The sequence below is a fragment of the Coffea eugenioides genome, chromosome 4 (assembly GCF_003713205.1).
Source record: "Coffea eugenioides isolate CCC68of chromosome 4, Ceug_1.0, whole genome shotgun sequence".
In the NCBI taxonomy this organism is placed as follows: Eukaryota; Viridiplantae; Streptophyta; class Magnoliopsida; order Gentianales; family Rubiaceae; genus Coffea; species Coffea eugenioides.
In genome coordinates this window covers 61,917-83,287 of record NC_040038.1, presented here as the reverse complement: position 1 = coordinate 83,287, position 21,371 = coordinate 61,917, and the positions used below count along the sequence as shown (strand labels likewise).

At 35.1% G+C, this 21,371-nt stretch overlaps 1 protein-coding gene across 3 annotated transcripts; it reads right to left on the bottom strand.

Annotated features, from left to right (window-relative positions):
* Positions 1-617: 617 nt before the first annotated feature.
* Positions 618-16,136, bottom strand: LOC113767782. 3 transcript variants are annotated; one of them, XM_027311973.1, is made up of 24 exons: positions 16,103-16,136; positions 15,710-15,984; positions 14,654-15,038; positions 12,916-13,032; positions 12,745-12,827; positions 12,137-12,283; positions 11,899-12,044; positions 11,680-11,810; positions 11,430-11,552; positions 11,250-11,323; positions 9,869-10,462; positions 9,612-9,723; positions 9,304-9,441; positions 8,520-8,843; positions 7,635-7,887; positions 6,184-7,556; positions 5,220-5,619; positions 4,171-5,087; positions 3,976-4,041; positions 3,774-3,899; positions 2,844-3,088; positions 1,545-2,770; positions 1,323-1,461; positions 618-1,237 (listed from the first exon to the last, which is right to left on the bottom strand). In XM_027311973.1, the coding sequence occupies exons 2-23, from the start codon at positions 15,844-15,846 to the stop codon at positions 1,385-1,387; spliced, it is 7,194 nt and encodes a 2,397-aa protein (XP_027167774.1). In that variant the 5' UTR covers positions 15,847-15,984; positions 16,103-16,136; the 3' UTR covers positions 618-1,237; positions 1,323-1,384. The 3 variants fall into 3 exon arrangements, with proteins under 3 accessions (XP_027167774.1, XP_027167773.1, XP_027167775.1); XM_027311972.1 differs by having other exon boundaries at positions 15,710-16,131; XM_027311974.1 differs by having other exon boundaries at positions 1,323-1,449; positions 15,710-16,131.
* Positions 16,137-21,371: the final 5,235 nt, after the last annotated feature.

The following is a 21,371-nucleotide window of genomic DNA, read 5'->3' as shown; positions in this document are numbered from 1 at the left end:
AAAATTGGATTAACAAATAAAAGAAAAAATAAATATACAGTCATATTCCAACATATATCAAGATGGCCAAGGTACTTAAGGTGTTGAATATTTATTCTCATCATTGTCCAAAGATGACAGGTCTAAATTGACTGAAATGTTGAAAATTCTTGTGGATAATGACTAGGAAAACTACTAGATTATATTCTCTAGTATGACTATAAAAATTGTTAAAGATAATTTTTGAATCTAAGACTCCGTTTGGATTGGCTATTTTTTCAAAAAATAAGTTTTTCAAATATAATGTTACAGTAATATACAATAACTCAAAAAACATCCCATCCATATTAGTATATCAAATATTTCAAAAAAATTTTATAGTAAAAATTTTTCATATACATGCTATAATAAAATATTTCAAAAATACCCCCCAAAAATAGCTAAACCAAACAGAGCCCTTGTTATTTGAGCCCAATGGATACCCAAGTATTTCCCAAGTATTCCCATCAATTAATGGGTATAATTGGGATTTGTCCCATTTTAAACCCAATATCAAAATTCAATACCCATCCCGCCCAAAGTCCCCATGGGCATGGGTAACCCATTGGGACTTGGGACAAATTGCCACCTCTACTTTTGAGTCTCTCATGCATTGGTTTCTAATATTTGCATTGGTACCACACAAGATTTGGCCGAGGACAACCAACGCAACTGAGGTTTGATTCGTTAAATTTGGAAGGCTATACAATTGAGTCCCCTCCCAAGGAAGACTTCAGGCCTTGCACGGGAAAAAAGAGGAAAGAGAGAGGAGGGCTTGAGAATTGAGACTCAAAAAACCAATGACCTCAAAGTCGCGTGACTAATGGTCTCTATCAATTAAGCAGAATCCCGAAAACATTAGCCGTGCGAAACAAATCTAACCCACCAGAAAGCAGAAGCAACAGCTTGCCTTTGCCAAGAGGAGCGCCAATCTTTTTCCTGGAAAGACAGATTAAAGGTGAAAGATTGCAGCAAAGCCACTATTATCACGTACACAAGGTCCTTTGAAGATATCACATCACCTCAGTCCCCTTAAAAGTCCACAGCCTTCTCCCTCTTGTGATCACCAGCCTGATTACGGAATTAAATAATTCCACAAGAGCATCAACTTTAGAAGTGATCGTGGGTGTGTCAATAAGAGCTAAATGACATCTTCCCTTCTTCAGCAGCCAAAAGTTTTACATGGCAACTTCTTTGTTTTCTTCTCCAGATTTAGTTTCTGCATGAAAAAGTGCTGTTAGCTATTAATTGGATTAGGCACACTTCAATCAAACACCAAAGAAAACAGTAACTTTCTGACTTACTTTCTCATGCTTGGTTAACTCTCCATCCATTCCAGTAAAAGTATTACACCTTCGAAGCTAGACTATCTTTCATCAAGTATTTCTTCTTTCCTTGAAATTGTGGGGGACGTGGCTGGAATATGAGTATCTTTATGTGGGGCTGGGGATTGAGCAAGCCATTATCAAGGGAAGGAAATCAATTGTGGCAACAAAATAATTGAAGACAAGTGACTAGGTCTTTACCTTTTCCCAATTTTCGGGTTCGGATTACACCACCTTCAACACTAGTTGAGGAAAGCGTCCTAACGGGCACAGATTTTGCTGAGGATTCGGGCTTCTTTGAAGATATAAGAGCAGAAGAAAGAAGAGCATCAACAGCATCACGTTGTTGTTTTCTTTTCAAAATTGTATCATTAGGCAATTCTACTTGACCTGAAGCTTTGTCAACGTAACCTCTGTCTCCACTTAGGCTTCCTTCAGGAGATGTTACGCCAGTGTCCATCATCAGCGAAGTTCTCTGATGCTTGGAAGGATCTAAACACCTTCGGGATGCTTGACGTTTCAAATGTCTACGATTCTCACATTTCACTTTCTCCAAATGCTCTTGGTCATTGCTTGAATTTCCACCCATATTTCCATCTGGTGAATTGAGTTCCGTACTCTTAATTTTCATTGCGCTAGTCCTTTTACCAGAAGTTCCCTCATTCCCGGCTTGACTTCCATCAATGGAAGGCTTCAAACCCTCGCATATTTGGCCCTCGCTATTTTCAACAAAAACAGATGCAAAATCCTTTACCAACGGAGAATTATTTTTGTTCGTGACTCTTATTTTGCTTTGTGCAACGGTTTTTACAGAGGGTACAACATGCTCAATTTCACCTGTCACAGCATCAACAGGTGCTTCACTCATAATGTATTTTCTCTTCTTTTCAGATATATCTTTGGCCCTTGTGTTTTGCACATCAGCATGCTTGGCAGTTGCTTTTACCTTATTGACGTGCTGCAGCTGCCTCAAATGATTCCCAGGACCTTCGTCGGGAGGAATTTCATGTGAAGCTGAATTGAAGATAAGATTGTTGTATGGTCTTCTAACTTGTGTTACCAAATTTCTTTCTTTAGCATCCTTCAGGAGAGAAGCCCAGTTCTCATTTGTCTGCAACGTTCTTGCATTTCCCAAAATCCACAAGGAAAATTTGGCCCTTGTGAGAGCAACATTCATGCGTCTAACATCAGCAACGAATCCAATACTGCTAGAACTCGATCTGGATGCCTGATGTTCAGCTGCTCTAACCGTGGAAAGTACCAAGATGTCAACCTCTCGACCTTGAAAACCATCAACTGTATTAAACTCCATTTCAGCTGAAATAGAAGAACCAAATGCACTGGAAAATCGTGAACGCAAAACAGAAAGTTGACGCTTGTATGGAGTTATTACACCAATCCTTCCACCGACAAATTCCAATGGGTACCTAGGCAAAAACCCCCCACTTATCACAAGAGAATCATATGGCAATTGATCAATTGAAGATGGAGAAGGCATACCTCTTCTTAAAATGTCTTAGTACTTCAACAGCAGCATCAGCCTCACATTCATTGTAGAGGGATAGCGAACCAGTGTTCTTACCATGACTTTCCTGTCCATCAACGACATCAAAGAACATGTAAGGGCCAAGGCCCTCAGTCTCATGGAAGACTGCAGCTTTGCTGGACATCTGGTCGCCGTTTTTCAACTTCCCATCATAGAAGTGCAACGAAGGAAAGCGACATATCTCCGGGTGCATCCTATACTGACATATTCAGAATATGTTGGATATCTCATACATAGATATACTGGCAAGAGCATAACACCAATATTCATGGATAGTAGCCCAACAATGACAATGGATCAAAAAGAGCAATCACAGAATGAGCAACTAATATTCTAAACTGTATTCATCAGGACCTTTTCTAATTTCTAACTTCAATGTACTTTCTGATTTAGTATGTCCAATCTCTGTTTAAGTCAACTGAAATTGTCAAAGGCAAGCTCCTTTACAGTTAGATTCCCAAACACTAGGTGCTGCATTCAATTATTCATTCACTCCTTAGCTTTACTCTTAAATGCAAATAGTTCTGCAGATATTGTCTTATTAGATTCTGTCATTGAAAAAGCTTGCAAGGTATGTGTCTCAATTTTCTATAGATATTATCGAATTTTTCCTTTTTCGGTCCTTGGTTATGTACCTGGGCCACAAATGAAAAATGAGAGAAAATGGGGCCTCACTGGATTCACAATATTTGAGGACCATTTTCTAAGCTGCATTTGATTCAGGAATATCCTTACAAGCTCCCAGCTTTTAAGCTGTAACAGCTTGACTCAGCGCATCAAATACTATATGTAAATCACTGTATGTGACACTCTAATAGAATACATTTCCTTTCATACAAATTTCAGTTTACCATTCAAACAGGATGATAACACTTAAAGACTACCTGTTGGGTAAGCATGACAACAGGATGACCAGCACGTTGCAAACGTTCAAACATGCTACACTGATATAAATATTTGCTGGCAATGTTAGAAAGAACTGTAGCAGGAAGCTGTTTGGGATCACCAACCTTCAAGAAAGAGAGACTATTCAATAGCATTTCTCATGGTATAGTGACAATTACACATTCTTTCCCTAGCATTTACCATTATACATCTGGTTCCCTTTGACTTTAACAGCTGAAGAGGAATCAATGTAGCAGGTTCAAGGGCCTACAGCAGAAATCTATGAATCAAAAGCACAAGAAAAACATACCAGAAGAACCATTTAAACCAAAGAACAAACAACAGAGAGAACGGATAAAAATAGGGCAATAACAAATGAAAAAGAAAGCAAAATACTTGTGCTGCTTCATCTACTACAACAGCATCAAATAGGGTGCTTTCTGTTGAACTGCTGAACTTATGGCTCAAGATAGATTCAGCACAAACCCCATAAAGATCTCCACCACAGCCACTCAGTGTAGTCACGACAACTTCAGCTTCTTTCAATATAGCCCTTCGCAACTTCTGTTTACGAGCTTTGCTTTCTTCACTGGCCTTTTTCTCCTGAGCTTGTGCATGGGAAAGATCTTTATAGAATGCTTTCTTTTTCTCATACAATCTTTTCAGCTTTGCTTCAATTTCTGTATCAATTGGTTCCTTCAAGTCATCACCTTTAACACTCCCTTCTAATTGTCTTCTTGTATCTGGATCTCTACCCACCAAGTTCGCACGCTTGGCTTCATAAAATCTGATTTGATCAACTAAACTCTCCAGATTAGAACGAAGAACTGAGACTGAGTCCACACCAATCTCAGTCTTTCCATCATTCGCAGTCTCCTCAACCACACGCTGATCAACAAGTGTGTCAATAAAGTAAGGCAGTGAATTCGGATGAACAGTCTTGATATTGCCAACTCTAACAAGATATGGTTTATATATCAGTCCATCACAACCATAAAGCCCTTCAGTTGATATTCTAGACACTAACTCATCAACTGCAGCATTGGATTGAGCACAGATGAGAATCCGTCCTCTACTGCAACTGCCAGAGGACTTGGTGCTCCTGTCTTCCTCTTCATGTAGTTGCTTGGCCAATGCTGCATCCTGCCATGCCCTTGCAATCGCAGCAGACTGATTGATCTGTGATCTGGAATGCATGTCAGAGCTAGTCGTACGATATGGATCCCGACTTCCCGTTCTTTTCTTATCCCTAGTCTGGGAAAATGCTAGCAAACCACTCACAATTCCCAAAATTGTTCTGGTCTTACCAGTCCCTATCAGTAAAACATACAAATGACACAAAATCAGCAAAACATACAAATTACACAAAAATTGCATATTAAAGAAACAACAGAACAGGGAAAAAAAGAAATTAAAACAGAATAATATAAGAGGAGTAAACAGACCTGGTGGACCCTGTACAAGGGACACTTCAAAATCCTTTTTCAAATCAAATGATCCAATAGCAGCAGAGATAGCTTGCAGTTGAGAGCCATTATATGAGGACCTTAAAACCTGCTGCAAAGGCTGAGACAATCTGCCAAGATTTTCTCTTCTAGAATTATTAACACCAGTATGACAGGCTGGATTCAAGATAACAGGAAGCAAAGGAATTTCTCTTAATGATGACAATGCTTGGAATTCTCGGAGTTGAGGTGTAATGCTCATAATGTGACTAATGCACCATTTACTTCGTTCAACAAGAAACTTTCTAGCTCGATTAAGACGAGAAGATCCATTTTGCAGATACAGTCTGAGAACTAAGACACTTGATCTTCTTTTAATGTCTATTTCACGCTTCTCAACCTAAGCACAAAAATATCACCAAGGTGAAAACAATTATCTAGAAATGCAAAGCAAAATACAATGGGTGTGTTTGAATAAGCGATTATTTCAAAATATATTATTTGGAATGATACTGTAGCATTTTTTAATGATGTGATGTATGTGGGACGAAGAGATGGTTGACAATATAAAAAGGCGATTAGAAAATTTGTTTGTGATGCAAGCCAAAATTTTTTGCAAATAAAACTTGTATCTAAACAAGCCCAATGTGGATATTTCAAATTTTATTGTTAGATCCAATGAGATTCCAGGAGAAATCTAACAAACTGAAAAATCTGCAGTCAAACTAACACCGTCAGCTACCTAAGCTTGAACTGAGACAAAGTTACCACTGCACTTGTAGAGAGAAAATAAAATTTTTAGCATATTTACAGCCGCTAAAGAAACCCAAAAACCATGTGGATAAATGAATTGAAAGAAAGAAGAAGTATTAAACGTCATCCATTCCTATGGGCACTGAAAACTAAACTCATATGACTAAACAAAAAATCATTTTGCAAAAGATGCAGACATGCAGATACCTACCTTCCCGACCACGTGAATGTCCCCATGGGAAGAACGTGGCAATGGTTGCCTAGTAAGCAATATGAGATCCTTCTCCAAGAAGCTCCTAGAACCCGAGGATTCAGCGTCATCATGGACACAGCGAACCATATGAAAATCATCAATTCGTTCAACAGACAGCACAGAAATACCTCCATAACACATCTCATCTACAGAAGTCATCTCCTGAAAAGAACTGTGAAGCTGTGCCTTAAATTCTTCTAGTACTAGTGGACGAAAAATTTCAACATATTCATCAGGTGATTTAAAACAAACAGGGACCTCCTTCAATTTGCCAAACTTCCTATTCCCACCTTTGTCTTCTGATGCTAATCCAACTGTCACAAAGTAATCCAACTCTAGAATTGATTTATACCAATCATCAAGCCTGGGAGCCTTAAATCTTCCCTTTTCAAGATTCAGCCTCCAGCTCCCAGACCTGTTTTGCATGGGTAAGTTGAGTTGAATGACTTGTCGTTTAGCACCAGGGTTGCTTGGTTTGGATAACAGTGATTTGTGAGGCCTTGCTGACTTGAAAAAAGAAAAATCCCATGAATCATCTTCTCTATCATGATGTAATACCTTGTTTGTGACTAGATGACTTTTTTCTAGAACTTTGTCATCGCTTTTGTGGTCCTTGCTGTTGCTGTTAAAGATATTACTTGTACCAACTGGTGCTTTCATTTTCCAACCAAGTTGAGACTTGGAAGAACCAGTTCCCCCTGAATCTACACTTTCATCCGATGACTTTAAGTCAGATACATTTTCTGTAGGACAAAAGTAATTCTTATTGTGTTTAGGGCTCATCTCTTTTTCCTTACTCTCTATGGACTTAAACATCAAGTCAGGTGCAGGCCACTCTCTGCCTTCAGTTTTATCCATCTCCAGCTTCTGAATGATAGGTGAAAAACCCTCTATACTTCCTTCGCAAAGAGTTTCTGATGAATATCCCAAACAACCAGTCGCAGAATTATTTTCTTCATTACAATGCAAAGTTCTTTCCATAGGAACAGAAGAAAAAGCCTTATTATCAAAACTATCTTGAGTCAACCCAAGATAAGATTGAATCTTCTCAACAGCAGAAATTGCTGGTTTTTCATCATCATCCAGAAGAATTATCACATTATCCCTCTCTCTACCAATTAATCCATCCAAGCCTGTCAGATGTTCTTCTACAGCATTCGGGGATAACAATTTCACATTTTCAAGCAAACAATTTTGCCCGTGCAATAGCTCTTCAGAGAATATTGATTTGGGTTTCATGTTTGATTTATTTAATGCAGAAGAACCGTCATCCACCAATGAAAGAGAGAGGCATGTGACTTGATCATTCATTTCATCCATTGCAACATTATCTGCAATGCACATGCATGAGTCTGCTCGTATTGCAAGTGAAATTGAGGCAAGAAGGAAATAAAAACAAAATATTTCACCTGATGACATGAGCCTCTCCACAGCCCTAATTGCACAAGCAGTATTTTGACTGCATGACTTCTTAAGCACACCCAGCAAAGAAACTAGAGCTTGTTTCCAGTATCTAGCCACCACAGCAAGTGATGACCTACCCCAATCCATGAAATCATGAAGCCACTTCATGTCAGTTATAACTTTCATTGTGAGGCCTGAATTTGGATAAAGTTCGCCAAATATAATAGGAAGGATCTCAAGTAGACGGACACTTGTCATCTGAAACCAAAAACTTAGAATGCTAGTTAACTGTGAATCAAATGACAAAGAAATAAAGTGCTATGACAAACGAATAATCTTCCACAACGCCCAACTGGTACGTCAAGCAATCTGGGATTTTTCTGTTTTTCAGTGTTTCAAGAAAAAATTATTTGGGGAAGGACTCTTGGGTGTTTTAGTATGCTTCCAGAAGAAGGTAAAGTACCAACATGAGAAACCAAGGCAGGTCATCATGCGCGAGGCATACCACCAATTACGGTCAGTATTAACTCAAAAAGGTCATTAAGAGCACTTGAACGACAAGCGACACTCAGTAAAATATAACCACCAAAGCAACAACACTGACAGGTCAATGCACTGGCAAATCAAGTGTTAGCATTACTGTTTGACTAAGACAGCTCAGAGATGTATCCATGCATTAAACAGCTATTGTAGTGCGAAAATTCCTAACAAGATCCCTAGTGTATTTATCAAATCATCATTTGATATTAAGTCAGGCGTAATATGGAGAGAACAATAACATACAGTTCAAACTTGCGTGCTCTGTGAAGGAATAGATGAATGCATAGAGATGCCCACTGCAACTAAGCGTACGATACTCAAAGACAAAGAATTATTACAAGTTTCTTTACCTGAGATATTTTATCATCTTTGAATGCCTTGCCTTCAGCCAAACACTTCTTCACAGATGGCCATGCCATTTCTGATATTGAGCAACAGAATTTCTCCCAGGCTGTAGAATTGACAACAGATGAATTTAGGTCGTCCTTTCTCAGATTAATTACAGGCTGCCTTAAAAATCCACCTCGGGAAGAAAACTGTGGAACATTTAAAACTCCTCGAGAACCCCCAGCAATTGGATCTCTACATGAATTTCCTTCTTTAATTAATTTGCATAGCACAAAGAAGAAATGGTGTAGCATTTGAAAGTTCAGTAACACAGCATCCAAGTGAACCTGGAAATAATGTTGGATCATAGTACAGAATTTGTAACCAGAACAATATTTCCAATGGAAAAATTTTTAAAAATGCGGATAGAACAGAGGAATGAGACCACTAATAAATGTTAACTGAACTTCTAAGAACATCTAATGCATGTAATATAGAAGAGAAATTTGGAGAACAGAGGAACAAGACCATGAATCAGTGTCAATTACAGCTCTAAAAACACCATTTTGTGCACGTAAGCTGACTTGCATAATGAATCAAACTCTTTTCTAATGAGATTACACTACTACAGTTTTGATCACGATGATACTGATCGAAAGGTAAAATAGCCAAAAATGCTCCAAACAAATATCCAAAAAAAGTTCCTTATTAACTCGTGAAACATACTCTAGTCTCATACTGCCAAAATATAGTTATTCATGAAACGGCAAAGAAAAGAAATTAATTCGGTTCAGTACCGGACATTACCAGTTTCAGGGCATGTCTCAACCCCAGAAAGATGGCTGCCAATGAAGATTGGCTCGAACAGAGAAACCGCAGACCAGAAGTAAGGCCTTTTTCGCCTGAAAATTGCTCAAGGATAAGCCTACTCACTTGTCTGTCATTCTGGACCAAAAAGAAAAGAGTTCAGATTTGACCGTTAGAAGAACATGATATACACGGAAAAGGGGAAGAAAGAGTGAGGAAGTATAAGTAAAATAAACAAGACCAAGCAAATATGACTTCATTAATTTGCCCAAAACTAGAGAATTTCTTTTTTAAATGTAAATTAGTACATCATTTGGATCAACAAGAAAAAGAATCAGACTATCAGCCATCCCTGGCTCCCAAGTCCACTGCTTCTTCAGTTCACTTTGCTCCATTCTGAAAATATAGTGGGAAGCCAACCTGCAATCCACTCAAAAGAAAAAGAAAAAATTGTGTTGTTTTCTGTTCCTTTTCCCAAATAGATGCAGGTAATCATGATTCAAAATCATAATCAACTACAAGGAGTTACACTCAGCCCAAAAAAAAAAAAAGAGAAGCAACTTACCTCCTAAATGTCCTTATGAGAGGAATATACATTTTTGAGACACCAATGGAGTTTTTGGACTCTGCTCTATCTCCACCATCGTCAGAACCAGAAGGGATCTTCCATCCAAAAAGATGAGAAATTTCTGAAGCACAGGTTGTCAGCAAATCCCCTATTGAAACTGACATTCGGATGCTATACTCTGCCTCTACCATAGAGAAACGAGATAGAGCCCAAAAAACAGCTTTGGAAAATGATACCGGAAGGATCAAAGGATCAATTCCAACTAGAACATCAAACCATAGCATTGGAATGCACAGCCACTCCGTATATGTCAGTGTAGTATTTTTCATCTGCAGATGGAATTCATTCCAACAACTTGTGTCCTTCTCTTCAATATCTTCACCAATAAGGAGCTCTTCATTGTTGTCATTTTCATCATTAGCCTCAACAGGCACAACTTTTTCGTTACATGAAAGCAAATGATTGTTCAAAATTGTGGCAACCAAAGCAGAAGCATCAGAAATTACAACTGTTTGAATAAGATCCAAGGCTGGTTGTCTCAGTGAGATATGAAGGGATGAATCCTTCAAAGAAGAGACAAGAGAAGGGCACCTGGATGATTGAAACAAAAGGACTTACAAATCAATACAGCCATATCACCAGCAAACACAAGGATATATATAGGATCACCTGATCCAAGATCTCAAAGTGAAAAAACTCCAAGAACACTAGAGAGGTAAATGAAGTACACAAAGACAGTGAAACATAAATCCTGCTTATCAGCCTCGGAGATTTGAAGACCAATTTTTGTTTATATTCATCATAAACTTTAAAAAAGTGTAGCTAATCTTAAACATCCATAAAGCTACAAGGTATGTGAGAAGTAAAACACATGTTTATTTTTCAAAACGTAATTATAAAATCCAGCGAAGACAAAGTCATTTTCTTCTTTGAATTTAGCAAAAAGCTTGAGACCTAAAAATATAGTTACATACACAATAATTCATTTATACAAGGCTAAGATATGCACGATTTTTAGACAAAATAATTCAAACTACATGGTCAAGTACAAGCTAAGAAATATTTTATCACATAAACAACTACTAGTTTTATATAAAAGTTACCCATATTCAAGTAAATTTACTTTTCCATGTTCCGAACCTTAGTTTCTGCTTTCTAAGCTGTTTGGTTTGTATACATAGACCTGCTTATCAGGAAATGCAAAAACCCTCAAATCCGGTCATTGACATCATCAGATATACACTGGAGCCCTACTAGAACTTATGCAGAAATTTTGATTATAGAAGTTAAATTAGGCAACTTTCATCAAAGAAGAATGATCTTGCAGACTTCCATAGCCAACACATCTAAAATATTGACAGAGAGTTGTAGCACATACCACATGTGCACACATTCATAAGGTGGGCAAGGTGGGTTAATCTTGTAACCTCGGTGAACAATGAGAAGAGCAATCTTGCACAAACAGAGAAACCTCATAAAAAAGGCTGAATTTGCTATAAAAGTAAAAATGAAAGTAAGTATGCAGTTTTCTTTAGCCATTGCAGAGGCAGGAATTAACCTGACAAGCCTTTTTTCGCATCAGTACACTGAAGTTACTACTCACGGTCACTTGATGCAAAAGGAAGTAAAGAAGATGCCTCCGTTGCATTTCATGCTCTCCATCTTGTAAAGCTTCTAGAGACTGGATAGACACACATTAGTAGCAGCATTACTAATACAACATAAAGAAACTCAGGAAGATAATAAAGAGAAAAGAACACCCTGGTGGTGAACTTGAAACCATCAGGACAAAAAAAGTTCAGACATACCTGCAAAAAAGGCTGGAAAAGATCAAAAATTTCTTTGTGGCTTTTCTCATTACGAGTATGAAAACATTGACCTAGCAATGTATTACACATAACACTTGGAGACAATGTTGATCTCCACCAAAGCTTACATCCTTAGCACAACAAAATGGTCAAATATCAGCTAAAGTAATAGAAAATCTAATGCCTTTACAAGAGAACAATGCACTAGAGGACCCTTACCAAGCATTTGGAAAAGCAGCCTCAGGCAATTAACAGCGTGAGAAAATTCAAGATCATCACTAATTTGGTTAAGTACGATACTCAAAAAAACAGGGTAGCGATCTAATATCCCTTCCTCAAATGCTGGAGGTTCTAAGAACCCAAGCCTTCAAAACACCCAAAAAGAAAGGAACTATAAGCAGAAAAGTTAAAAAAAGAATAGAACTTAGCATTGAGAATTAAAGCAACTGCTTCCTACAATGCTTTAATCCCGAGCCATACAGTTATTCGGTCCAGCTGCACCCTAGGTCTAGAAGTCTCAGTAGCTGATGGCACTATTTCAGTCTCCAGAAGACTAACACATTTCTTCAGCAAAGGCTGCAGAGGATCCAAGTCAGCTGATCTCCTTCACAGCATAGAATAAAAACTTATCAAAATCCATGCAAATAAACAATTAGCAATAAAGCCAGAATCTTTGATCACTGGGCCACAAAAACAAGTGCTTGGCATATCTAAAGCAAATTATATTACCAACAGTAAAACTGTGTAGAACCATTAGGAGCATTTATAAATTCCCAAGGCAAATTTTATGCTTACTATTCACTTAGAACCACTCAAGCCAAAAGGGATAACAAGGCAAATCTATGCCATAGTTTCAGGATAGTTCATTGGATCATCTGAAAAATGGTAAGAAGAATGAACCATATTCAGCCTCCGCCAATAAGGTTGCGTCCACCAAATCACTACAAGGTAACTACCATAACAACCCCTTAAACCAAAGAGCAGTTGCAAGATCAACAATATCAAAAACATTATGTTTCAACTTTTCCAGCTAAATGCCACCATAAAATAAGATTAGAAGAGTACCTTACATTACCCATTTGTGCAGCCAGCCGAAAACCAATAGAACGTGCTCTTCTGCTTTTAAGGAAAAGTAATGCATAAACTCCCTAAGCAAAGAATTGAGAACATCATTAAGAATATCTGAAGCTCTCAATCAAAGACTGAAGGTTAGTAGAAGTGAGGGGAAGTTCTTACTGGATACTGCTGATGTCCGGCCAATGTCAGTTCGTGAGAGCTATCAATTGCTTCAATGAACTTTTCAAATTCAGTAGCCAAAGATTGATCATCCAACAAGAAGGGAAACATCAAAACCTGCAGCTCAACAAACATATTTATATCAAATCAAAAACATATACACAGTGACCCAACAAACCATGACAATGCACAGCAGAGTAGAGGATGAAGCACACCCTCAATAAAATATCAACCAAGATATGATGTATCACCATATAGTTACAAAAGTTATTAAAAAAAAAAAAAGCATTTTCATTTACACCCCAAAGCACCTATAACTAACAAAAGCGATAAAAATGAGAGCCACAGTAACAGTATAGGATGGCATTTAAGGCAATTGAAAGGGTGTAAAAAGGAGAAACAAAAAAGAAGTTGAAGAATCAAGCTAGTACAGCTGTATACCATAACAGGAGGCTTGTTAGCTAGACCAAAGCTAGTTCCATGAGACTACATAATGATCACTAGGAAAGAATTAAATCACCTCTTAGACCCTTTATGCAGATTCAAGGTGCATTCAGGCATTTTGAGCAAGTTAAAGTCCATCATACACAATTCTGTATTCAGGCATTTTAATAATAATTAAACTCCATTACATGTTTTTCAAGCAATTTCTGGACTCTTTTCCATAATCATACCTAATTATACATTCAGCAGCCAAATACTCCAGAGGTTTTCCAACCCTATCCCTAAAATAGTTATACAAAATTCTGTTGTATAATGTGGCAGATACAATAAGAGTCCAGTAGGGTATCAAGAACCAAAGCCTAATTTCTTTCAGTTTTACAAAGAAAAAACACTACTAGTTATAGATCCAAATGCTCAATCGTCACTAAATATTGGATTTGTTAAGACTTAAGCAGACTACCTTATCAAAAATCCATGTAATTGTTCACTCACAATATTCAAAACAAATTTACACACACAATTCAGATTCTTTAATAGTATAACCAACCTTAATTATAGTTTGGTGTTCTTTCCACTACAGATGTTGCCACCTTAATGTTAAGTCATCATCAAATGCAAGCCTCATATCAAGATATAAGCCACTGGAAAAGAATTTAGACCTATCAAGATATAAACCACTGGAAAATTTTATTTTGGTTGTTACAAGAGGGAGTTGTGTTAGGCATAGTCCTGTAAGAATTAAAATTTTTCTGCTCTCCTATGGTTCTGCCTTCATTCTTATCCCACCTTTTTGGTTCATTTATATAATGATTTTCATTAAAAAGCCAATCCTTTCTCTCTAGCCTTCCCTAAGCTCAGGAATTCAGAACGAAGATGTCACCAACTCAACCAATTCCCTGTTTTGAGGCCATTTCTGCCCAAGTGAAATTCAAATATCTATCTGTCTTCAGCAAGGTAGTTTTATTTTTAAGGAAATGGATGGATCATCTGAAGGAAATAATTATTAATCTCATCAACCTAGTCCCACTCCAGGTTATTCCTAGCAATCTCAGCCACTCCATTATCATGACACTGTGAAACAGGAATCCACCAAGCAACAAAATATAGATCTTTGTTCCACTTTCTTCAGCAGTGGGCAAGTGGTTAACTATGTCAAATGCAGCGAGGCATTTCAACATCAGCGTGGAGAAAGCAAATAAAGACCAATAAAACCACATCAGATAATAGTATTACACACTGTTGGAGAGAGAGAGAGAGATTGACATATAAGTATTGGAAAAGGTATCCAAAGCACCTCAAACATCACACAAACAACTTCAGCATTAGTACATGCTGGATCCAACTCCCCCCGAGCTACTTTTGCATTAATCTCTTTCAGATTTTTACTTATTCTTTCTTCATCAAGAGTACGGACTACTTCCAGAAGAGGTCCAATGGAACTGGGATCATAATCCATATTATACATATCCTGGGTGCGATGGTGCTGACAGATGCATTGAGTGCAATGTCGCATTTCTTCAGAAATCCTAGTCCACAAAATCTTAAGAGGCGAACCATGAGGCTCATCTATAGAATAATTATAGAAAGTCTCCAGAAGAGGTCCCATCAAATCCCAAGAGCTGCACCAAATATGATTGTCGTCCGGCAAGCCAATTAAAAAGTTGAATGCATCAGAAAACCTGAATAAAAAAAATCATGAACAGATAACTTAGACGAAACAAGACAAAATAACCACTTCTGCGTACATAACTAACTACTTATTCAGATAGACAAACAAAACCAAATAAGCTACATTAAAAATTAAATGAGACGATTGAGGAGGAACTACAACGAGGAAATGGACCAACAACCTTCAAAGCAGAAGGAAGCTAGTCACGACATCGAAGCATAAGACCCCTCATTTCACACATCAAAAGTGCAAGTAGGAAGCTAGTGATCACTCTCTAAGAAGGACGCAATTGGCTAGCCACGGTGTAACGGAGAACCTTCCTGCTTGAACTGGCCATGTTTATTTTGAGTCGGTGCACGGGTGTCAAAATGTGCTTGCAGGCAGGTCACGGGTGTGGGGGTGTATTTCACTGTGCTTTGTGATTAGGCTAATATTACACTTGCTCCAATAGGAGGGTGAGCTTGTTCATAATTTGATTTACGTGTTCTAGCAGAGGGTTGGCGGCAGTATAAGACACCAAGTGTCACCCCAAAGCCCAGAAAGACAAGGGGGGAAAAAACAGAAAGAATGATGATGTTTTCGATGTTAACAAAATCCCGTGGACGAATTTCACAACAAAGAAGACTCAAACCCCGGATTATAGAGAAAAAAGAAAAGAGGAAGATAGAAAAAGAAACAGACCATGCTTGTTTGAGTTGGCGGAGACGGCCACGCTTGTGAAGGTCTTGACCCTGCTCATCATCGTCTTCTTCTTCGATACCCCTCCATCGGTCTAATAGCTCTCCTCTCGTAACCAACTTCTTCTTCTTCATTTCCATTTTTTTTCAAATTAATAGCTTATCTGTTCACTCCAATCCACCCTCCTGAACCGTCCGCCAACTGATATTCACAGCATTCCCAGTCTATTTTTTGAGCTGAGAAATTAGGGCTTCCATCCACAGGCTTTTTTTTCTTTTCTTTTTTTTGTCAGCGGCAACAGCAGGGATGATGAAAAAATCAAAATTAAGGCGAGAGAAGTATACGAAACTCAAAAATCAAAACCCCAGTATTCGGAAATGGTACCAATCAAATTACCTCTAGGGGCGAGGCGAGGCGAACGCGGGGAAAGGGGAACAGCGGCCGCCAATAGCGCTGATGCTCCCTCCCTTTTAAATTAGGATTAGTATCATTAAGTCCCTCCCTTACTTATTAGTGTAACTAGACCAGTAGTACTTGTGCCTTCCGCGCCAAAATGCAGGGGCAATGACCTGTTACTCGTCTCTTTTAAATTTTTAAGCCAAACCTCGACATATAATGGAAATTTGTTAAACTAACTAATAATAGGGAGGCACTTGGAAATTCGTTAAGCAAATAATGGGGAGCTTGGGTGGTTACTCCGTAAAACTTTTGGACGAGATTTTTTGGATATTATATATATATTATATATATTATACATTTATGTATATATATTTATGTAATTATACATTTATATAGATTTATATATATTTATGTATATTTATAGTATACATTTATATTATATATTATGTATAATATAATACATTTATAATATATTTACACATTTATATTAATATATATAATATTAATTATATATTTATACATAATATTAATACATTTATACATTTATATTAATTATATTAATACATTAATACATAATATTAATATATATTTATAATATATTAATTTATACATTTATAATAATATACATTTATTACATTTATAATTATATTTATATTATGTAATATATATAATATAATACATTTATATATTTTTATATAATTATATAAATATATTTATTTATAAATATTTATAAATGTATTATAAATGCATAAATGTATATAAATATTTAAACAATAAAAATTTTAAATTTTAAATAATATTAATTATACATTTATACATAATATTAATACATTTATATATTTATATAAATTATATTAATACATTTATACATAATATTAATATATATTTATAAATTATAATTTATACATTTATATAATATTCATTTATAATTTATACATTTATATTAATTATACATTTATACATTTATAAATATATTTATATTAGTATTATATATAATATAATACATTTATATATTTTTATATAAATATATAAATATTTTTATTTTTATATATATAAATATATTTATTTATATATATTTATAAATGTATTATAAGTGCATAAATGTATATAAATTATAAAAATACTCAAAAATATGTTTTAAAAATACCTCCAAAAATAATCCAAAAAACATCAACAGTAAAAATTTTTCATATAGTTTTTGAAAAACAACCCCAAAAACAACTAATCCAAACGGACTTGTATTTGAAAAACGAAATGCTACAGTGTTGTTTTGAAAAATAACCCCAAAAACAACTAATCCAAACGAACTTGTAGATTTGGATGAATGGACGGTGAGACCGAAAAGTCAAGGAATCTTTACTACTCCAATATTTTGTATTGACATACTATCTATTTTAGGCTTAATTACACTTTGCCCCCCTGAATTTGGAATCCTGTACACTTTGCTCCCCTGAACTCCAAATATATACAATCTTACCCCTTGTGATCAACTTTATGATAGGGTTAAGATGAAGGCATATTTTTTATGACCAAAATATCTCTAACTGATTCTTAAACATACATAATAATTCTAACATAATAAATACCAATTTTTTTCATGGTTGCTAAATGTATTGAAACACAATTACACTATTCATTTCAATTTTTAGCACTAAAATGAATTAGATAATTCACAAAAAAAAGTCTAGACAACCCAATGTATTTATCTCAATGTCGATAGCAATACTTTATTTTAAATAAAATAAAATTAATTAGTGCATTTGGAATGAGAATTGTTTGCTTATGTTTTTTTATTGTATCACTTTTTAGTGTGTTTTATGATATAAAAATATATTTATAGAATTTTTAGTTTTTTTAAAATATAGAATGCAAACAAAATACAAAGTAAGGTACGAATGAGGTATAAAATTACCAAATAGTATCGTATTGACTCGTGAAAATCTTGTTGCAAAGTAAATGAAAATTATTAAAACTAATCCATTTACAAATAGCAATGGAAAATTTGTACAAATGCTTTAGGAATTTTTAAATTTTTTTCTCCACAATACAAATTTTCAAATCTTTGGTATTATACCATCTTTTATTTTTTTATTTTTTAAATGACATGACTTTGTGTTTTTTCCTATAAAATGTTGCATATTTCGATTAAAAATATAGCATTATTTTAAAACTATTATATAAGGGCATTCATGTTATTTTGTTAAAAATTTGGATGGAGAAATCATCATTAACGTTTGACTTGGTCAATGAATGGGGCAAAGTGCATATATTTAAAGTTCGGGGGGCAAAGTATTATAAAGGGTCAAGTTCAAGGGGGTAAACTGGAATTAACCCTCTATTTTAAGTACTTTTAGTGTTAAATTGTTTTTTCATTTTGAACTATACTCTTCTTCTTTCTCTGTACACAAAAATATAAATTTTAAGTTATGCATGAAGAAAAAAAAAGAAAGAAATAAAAGAGATTCTCATGATTTTTGAACATATTGGATGTTATTAGTATGTTCGTTGAAAGTTCACATACAAAATGAGTTTGGTAATATTCATATGTAAATAGCGTGAAACAATTTGAAAGTTACATAATTAAAAGTACGAAAAATTTCATTATGATTTTCAAATGTTACGTTATATTACTAATTTTGACTATTCTCTTTATATATGAGAAATTAAAGTGATTAACACTTGATCATCTTAATAGTTTCATATGTATTTAACTATGAAATTGCTGATATGCATTATTGGTATTTTGTGTATTATTGGGAAGATTTATCATTATTCTTCCACAAATTGAAGTATTATTCGTAAAATATAATATGTCAAACAATTAGTACATGTTTTGTATGGTTAGTTCAAAAACGTATGAGTATTTTTCAACTTATATTTGAAATGTACAAAATATTGAATTTTTTTAGGGAAAAATTTTTATTCTTAAGTATTACCTTTTTTTTTAGTTTAGTAAAGTCAAGCTTTAGCTCCATAAAAACAAAAAGAAATTGATAAAAAGAATAGTAAATATCATGTACACTAACAATGTATACACTATCATGATTAGATGCACGACATGTATATAAAATTTGGATTTCAAATTCAAATTCAAATTATGTATCATGCATTCAATGGTGAAAGTGTATAGAATATTAATTCTTAAAAAAATGAGGTAAGTCCTGCAACAAGGCAAATGCTCTAGATTTTTCGCACCGTTGAGGTCAAGAAAGCATGTGATTCTAACCCAAAAGGAATTGAAAATGAAAGAATGGTTTGCGTGCACCATCTATTGGCTTCTTATATATTTGTTTTTGGAGTCTAAATTAACAACTCCAAAATCAACTCTAAAAAATACACACAATCTCAAATATGACTTACAAAAATAAAAATAACAAAATAACAAAAAATTACCAAATGCTAAAACATTTTCTTCTTCCACCCACTACAACAACCCCATCGTACACCACTGCCATCTAGGCTTATCAAAGTTAGGTTTTAACAAGTCTAGACTCAACTCATCTAATTAGCAATACTTTTGAGTTTCAGACTATGGAATTTCGAGTTAATAAATGTGAAATTTATATTTGACTCACAAGATTTTCGGGCTCTAAGCCTAATTCGAGTTTAAACCAAACTCATTTATTATTCATTAATTTCCTTAATATAATTACTATGATTATTAAGTCATAAAACTAATCTAACATCCACGATATTAAAACTATACACGAACCAATAATAGATCACTAAAAAGTAGATAAATCAATAATTTTTCAACAATAATTATATTTAATTCATTCAAAATACATAAAAATATGATCAATAGTTAATACATTTTTCAAGGTTGAAACTTCTCCATGGTCTTCTCAATTTGTTCCTACTAATATTTGCCCATTCCCTTTGTTCAGAGTGACCATATTTGAACAAAAATACAGTGTTTAAATCCAAATAGAATTAATCAATTTGATTTGTTTCACGAGTCATGTAACAACATGTAAGAAAGAAGAAAATATATCAAGAAGTGATGATGGTCAGTTCAAGTAGATATTAAGTTTGTAAAATATACAAAATGCATAATTTGTCATTGAAACTATCAATGTATGCATTGTGAATGTGGAGATTGGAGATTGGAGAGGCCAATTGTAGATATGGAGTGGAGATTAGAAAGGTAGAGGCTGTTGTGGCTGTGGGTGAGAGGAGAAATCAAAGGGATTGAGGCTTTTGTTGTTCTTCTGTGAATCTTCTGATATGTTTTTTTAATATTTAATGTCATTGATATATCATATATATTAATATATTTGTCCATATAAGTATTAGTATTTAGTAACTATATATTTATTTGGATATAATTATATATACACCAAAGTATAAATATACCATATATAAAAGAGATAAAAGTCTGTCCAGTTTATTACCCTTTTAAAGATTTGTTTGGATCTCATTAGCTTGTTGACACGTGTATTCCATTATACCATGCTTTTCATTTTTCTCATTCTTTATCATCTCCATGACCTCCGGCCACCCTACCATCCTCGTTCTTATTTTCTTTTCATTTGAACCGTCTCTTGCAATCTTTATCGCCATTCACTCTTTCATCTACTCGTCACCGCTACCATTATTAAGCTCTAGCACTCGAACTTAGATTTACAAGCTTCTATTTAATTCACTACGATTTGAGCAGAATACCAAGAAGATTTGACGTCTTTTTTTCTAGGCTGCAATTTCAATTTAATCAGCAAGCAATTAAGTATCAAACCTTTTAATCTTCTATTACATTTGTTTCTTAGGCTTTGTTGAAAAAAACACAATTGTAAATGCAATAGGAATCTGACATTGATGTCCAGGTGGCATTTGGACTATTTGATTAGGATGACATTGGATGATTTTATTGTGCTGCCGTGTCTGATTTTTTATGATAGCTCTTCTATGATTGGTGATGGTGCAAGAGGCGGAATAGTTGGCTTCAATTGTGTTTTAATTCAGAGGTATTGGCGGATTAATGGAGGAACTTGTTAACTTGCCGCCATGACTGGAGGTGAGGTAATGGGGAGGTGTGGACAGATGGAGTTATGAAAGAGAAGCAGATAAGGTGAAAGGAGGTGAAAAAGTAATGGGATGGGTCGAATCAGAAAACTTAACAAGGTGTACACGTGGCAACTGATTAGTGGCATCCGAGCAATAGCCTTCTTTAGATGATGCGGATCAACTTTTAACTCTATATAAAATTATATATATAGGTACAAATTAACGGGCTGAACTTATATGGTGTTTGAGTTTAATAAGATTC

Excerpts from the sequence above, each read along its gene's own strand:
- LOC113767782 (XM_027311973.1), bottom strand. The coding sequence starts at position 15,846 with ATGGAAATGAAGAAGAAGAAGTTGGTTACGAGAGGAGAGCTATTAGAC. Across the intron at positions 10,463-11,249 it reads TATGAATGTGTGCACATGTG|GTGCCCTTCTCTTGTCTCTT; the intron begins GTATGTGCTACA and ends TCAATCATCCAG. Across the intron at positions 7,888-8,519 it reads AAGATGATAAAATATCTCAG|ATGACAAGTGTCCGTCTACT; the intron begins GTAAAGAAACTT and ends TTTTGGTTTCAG.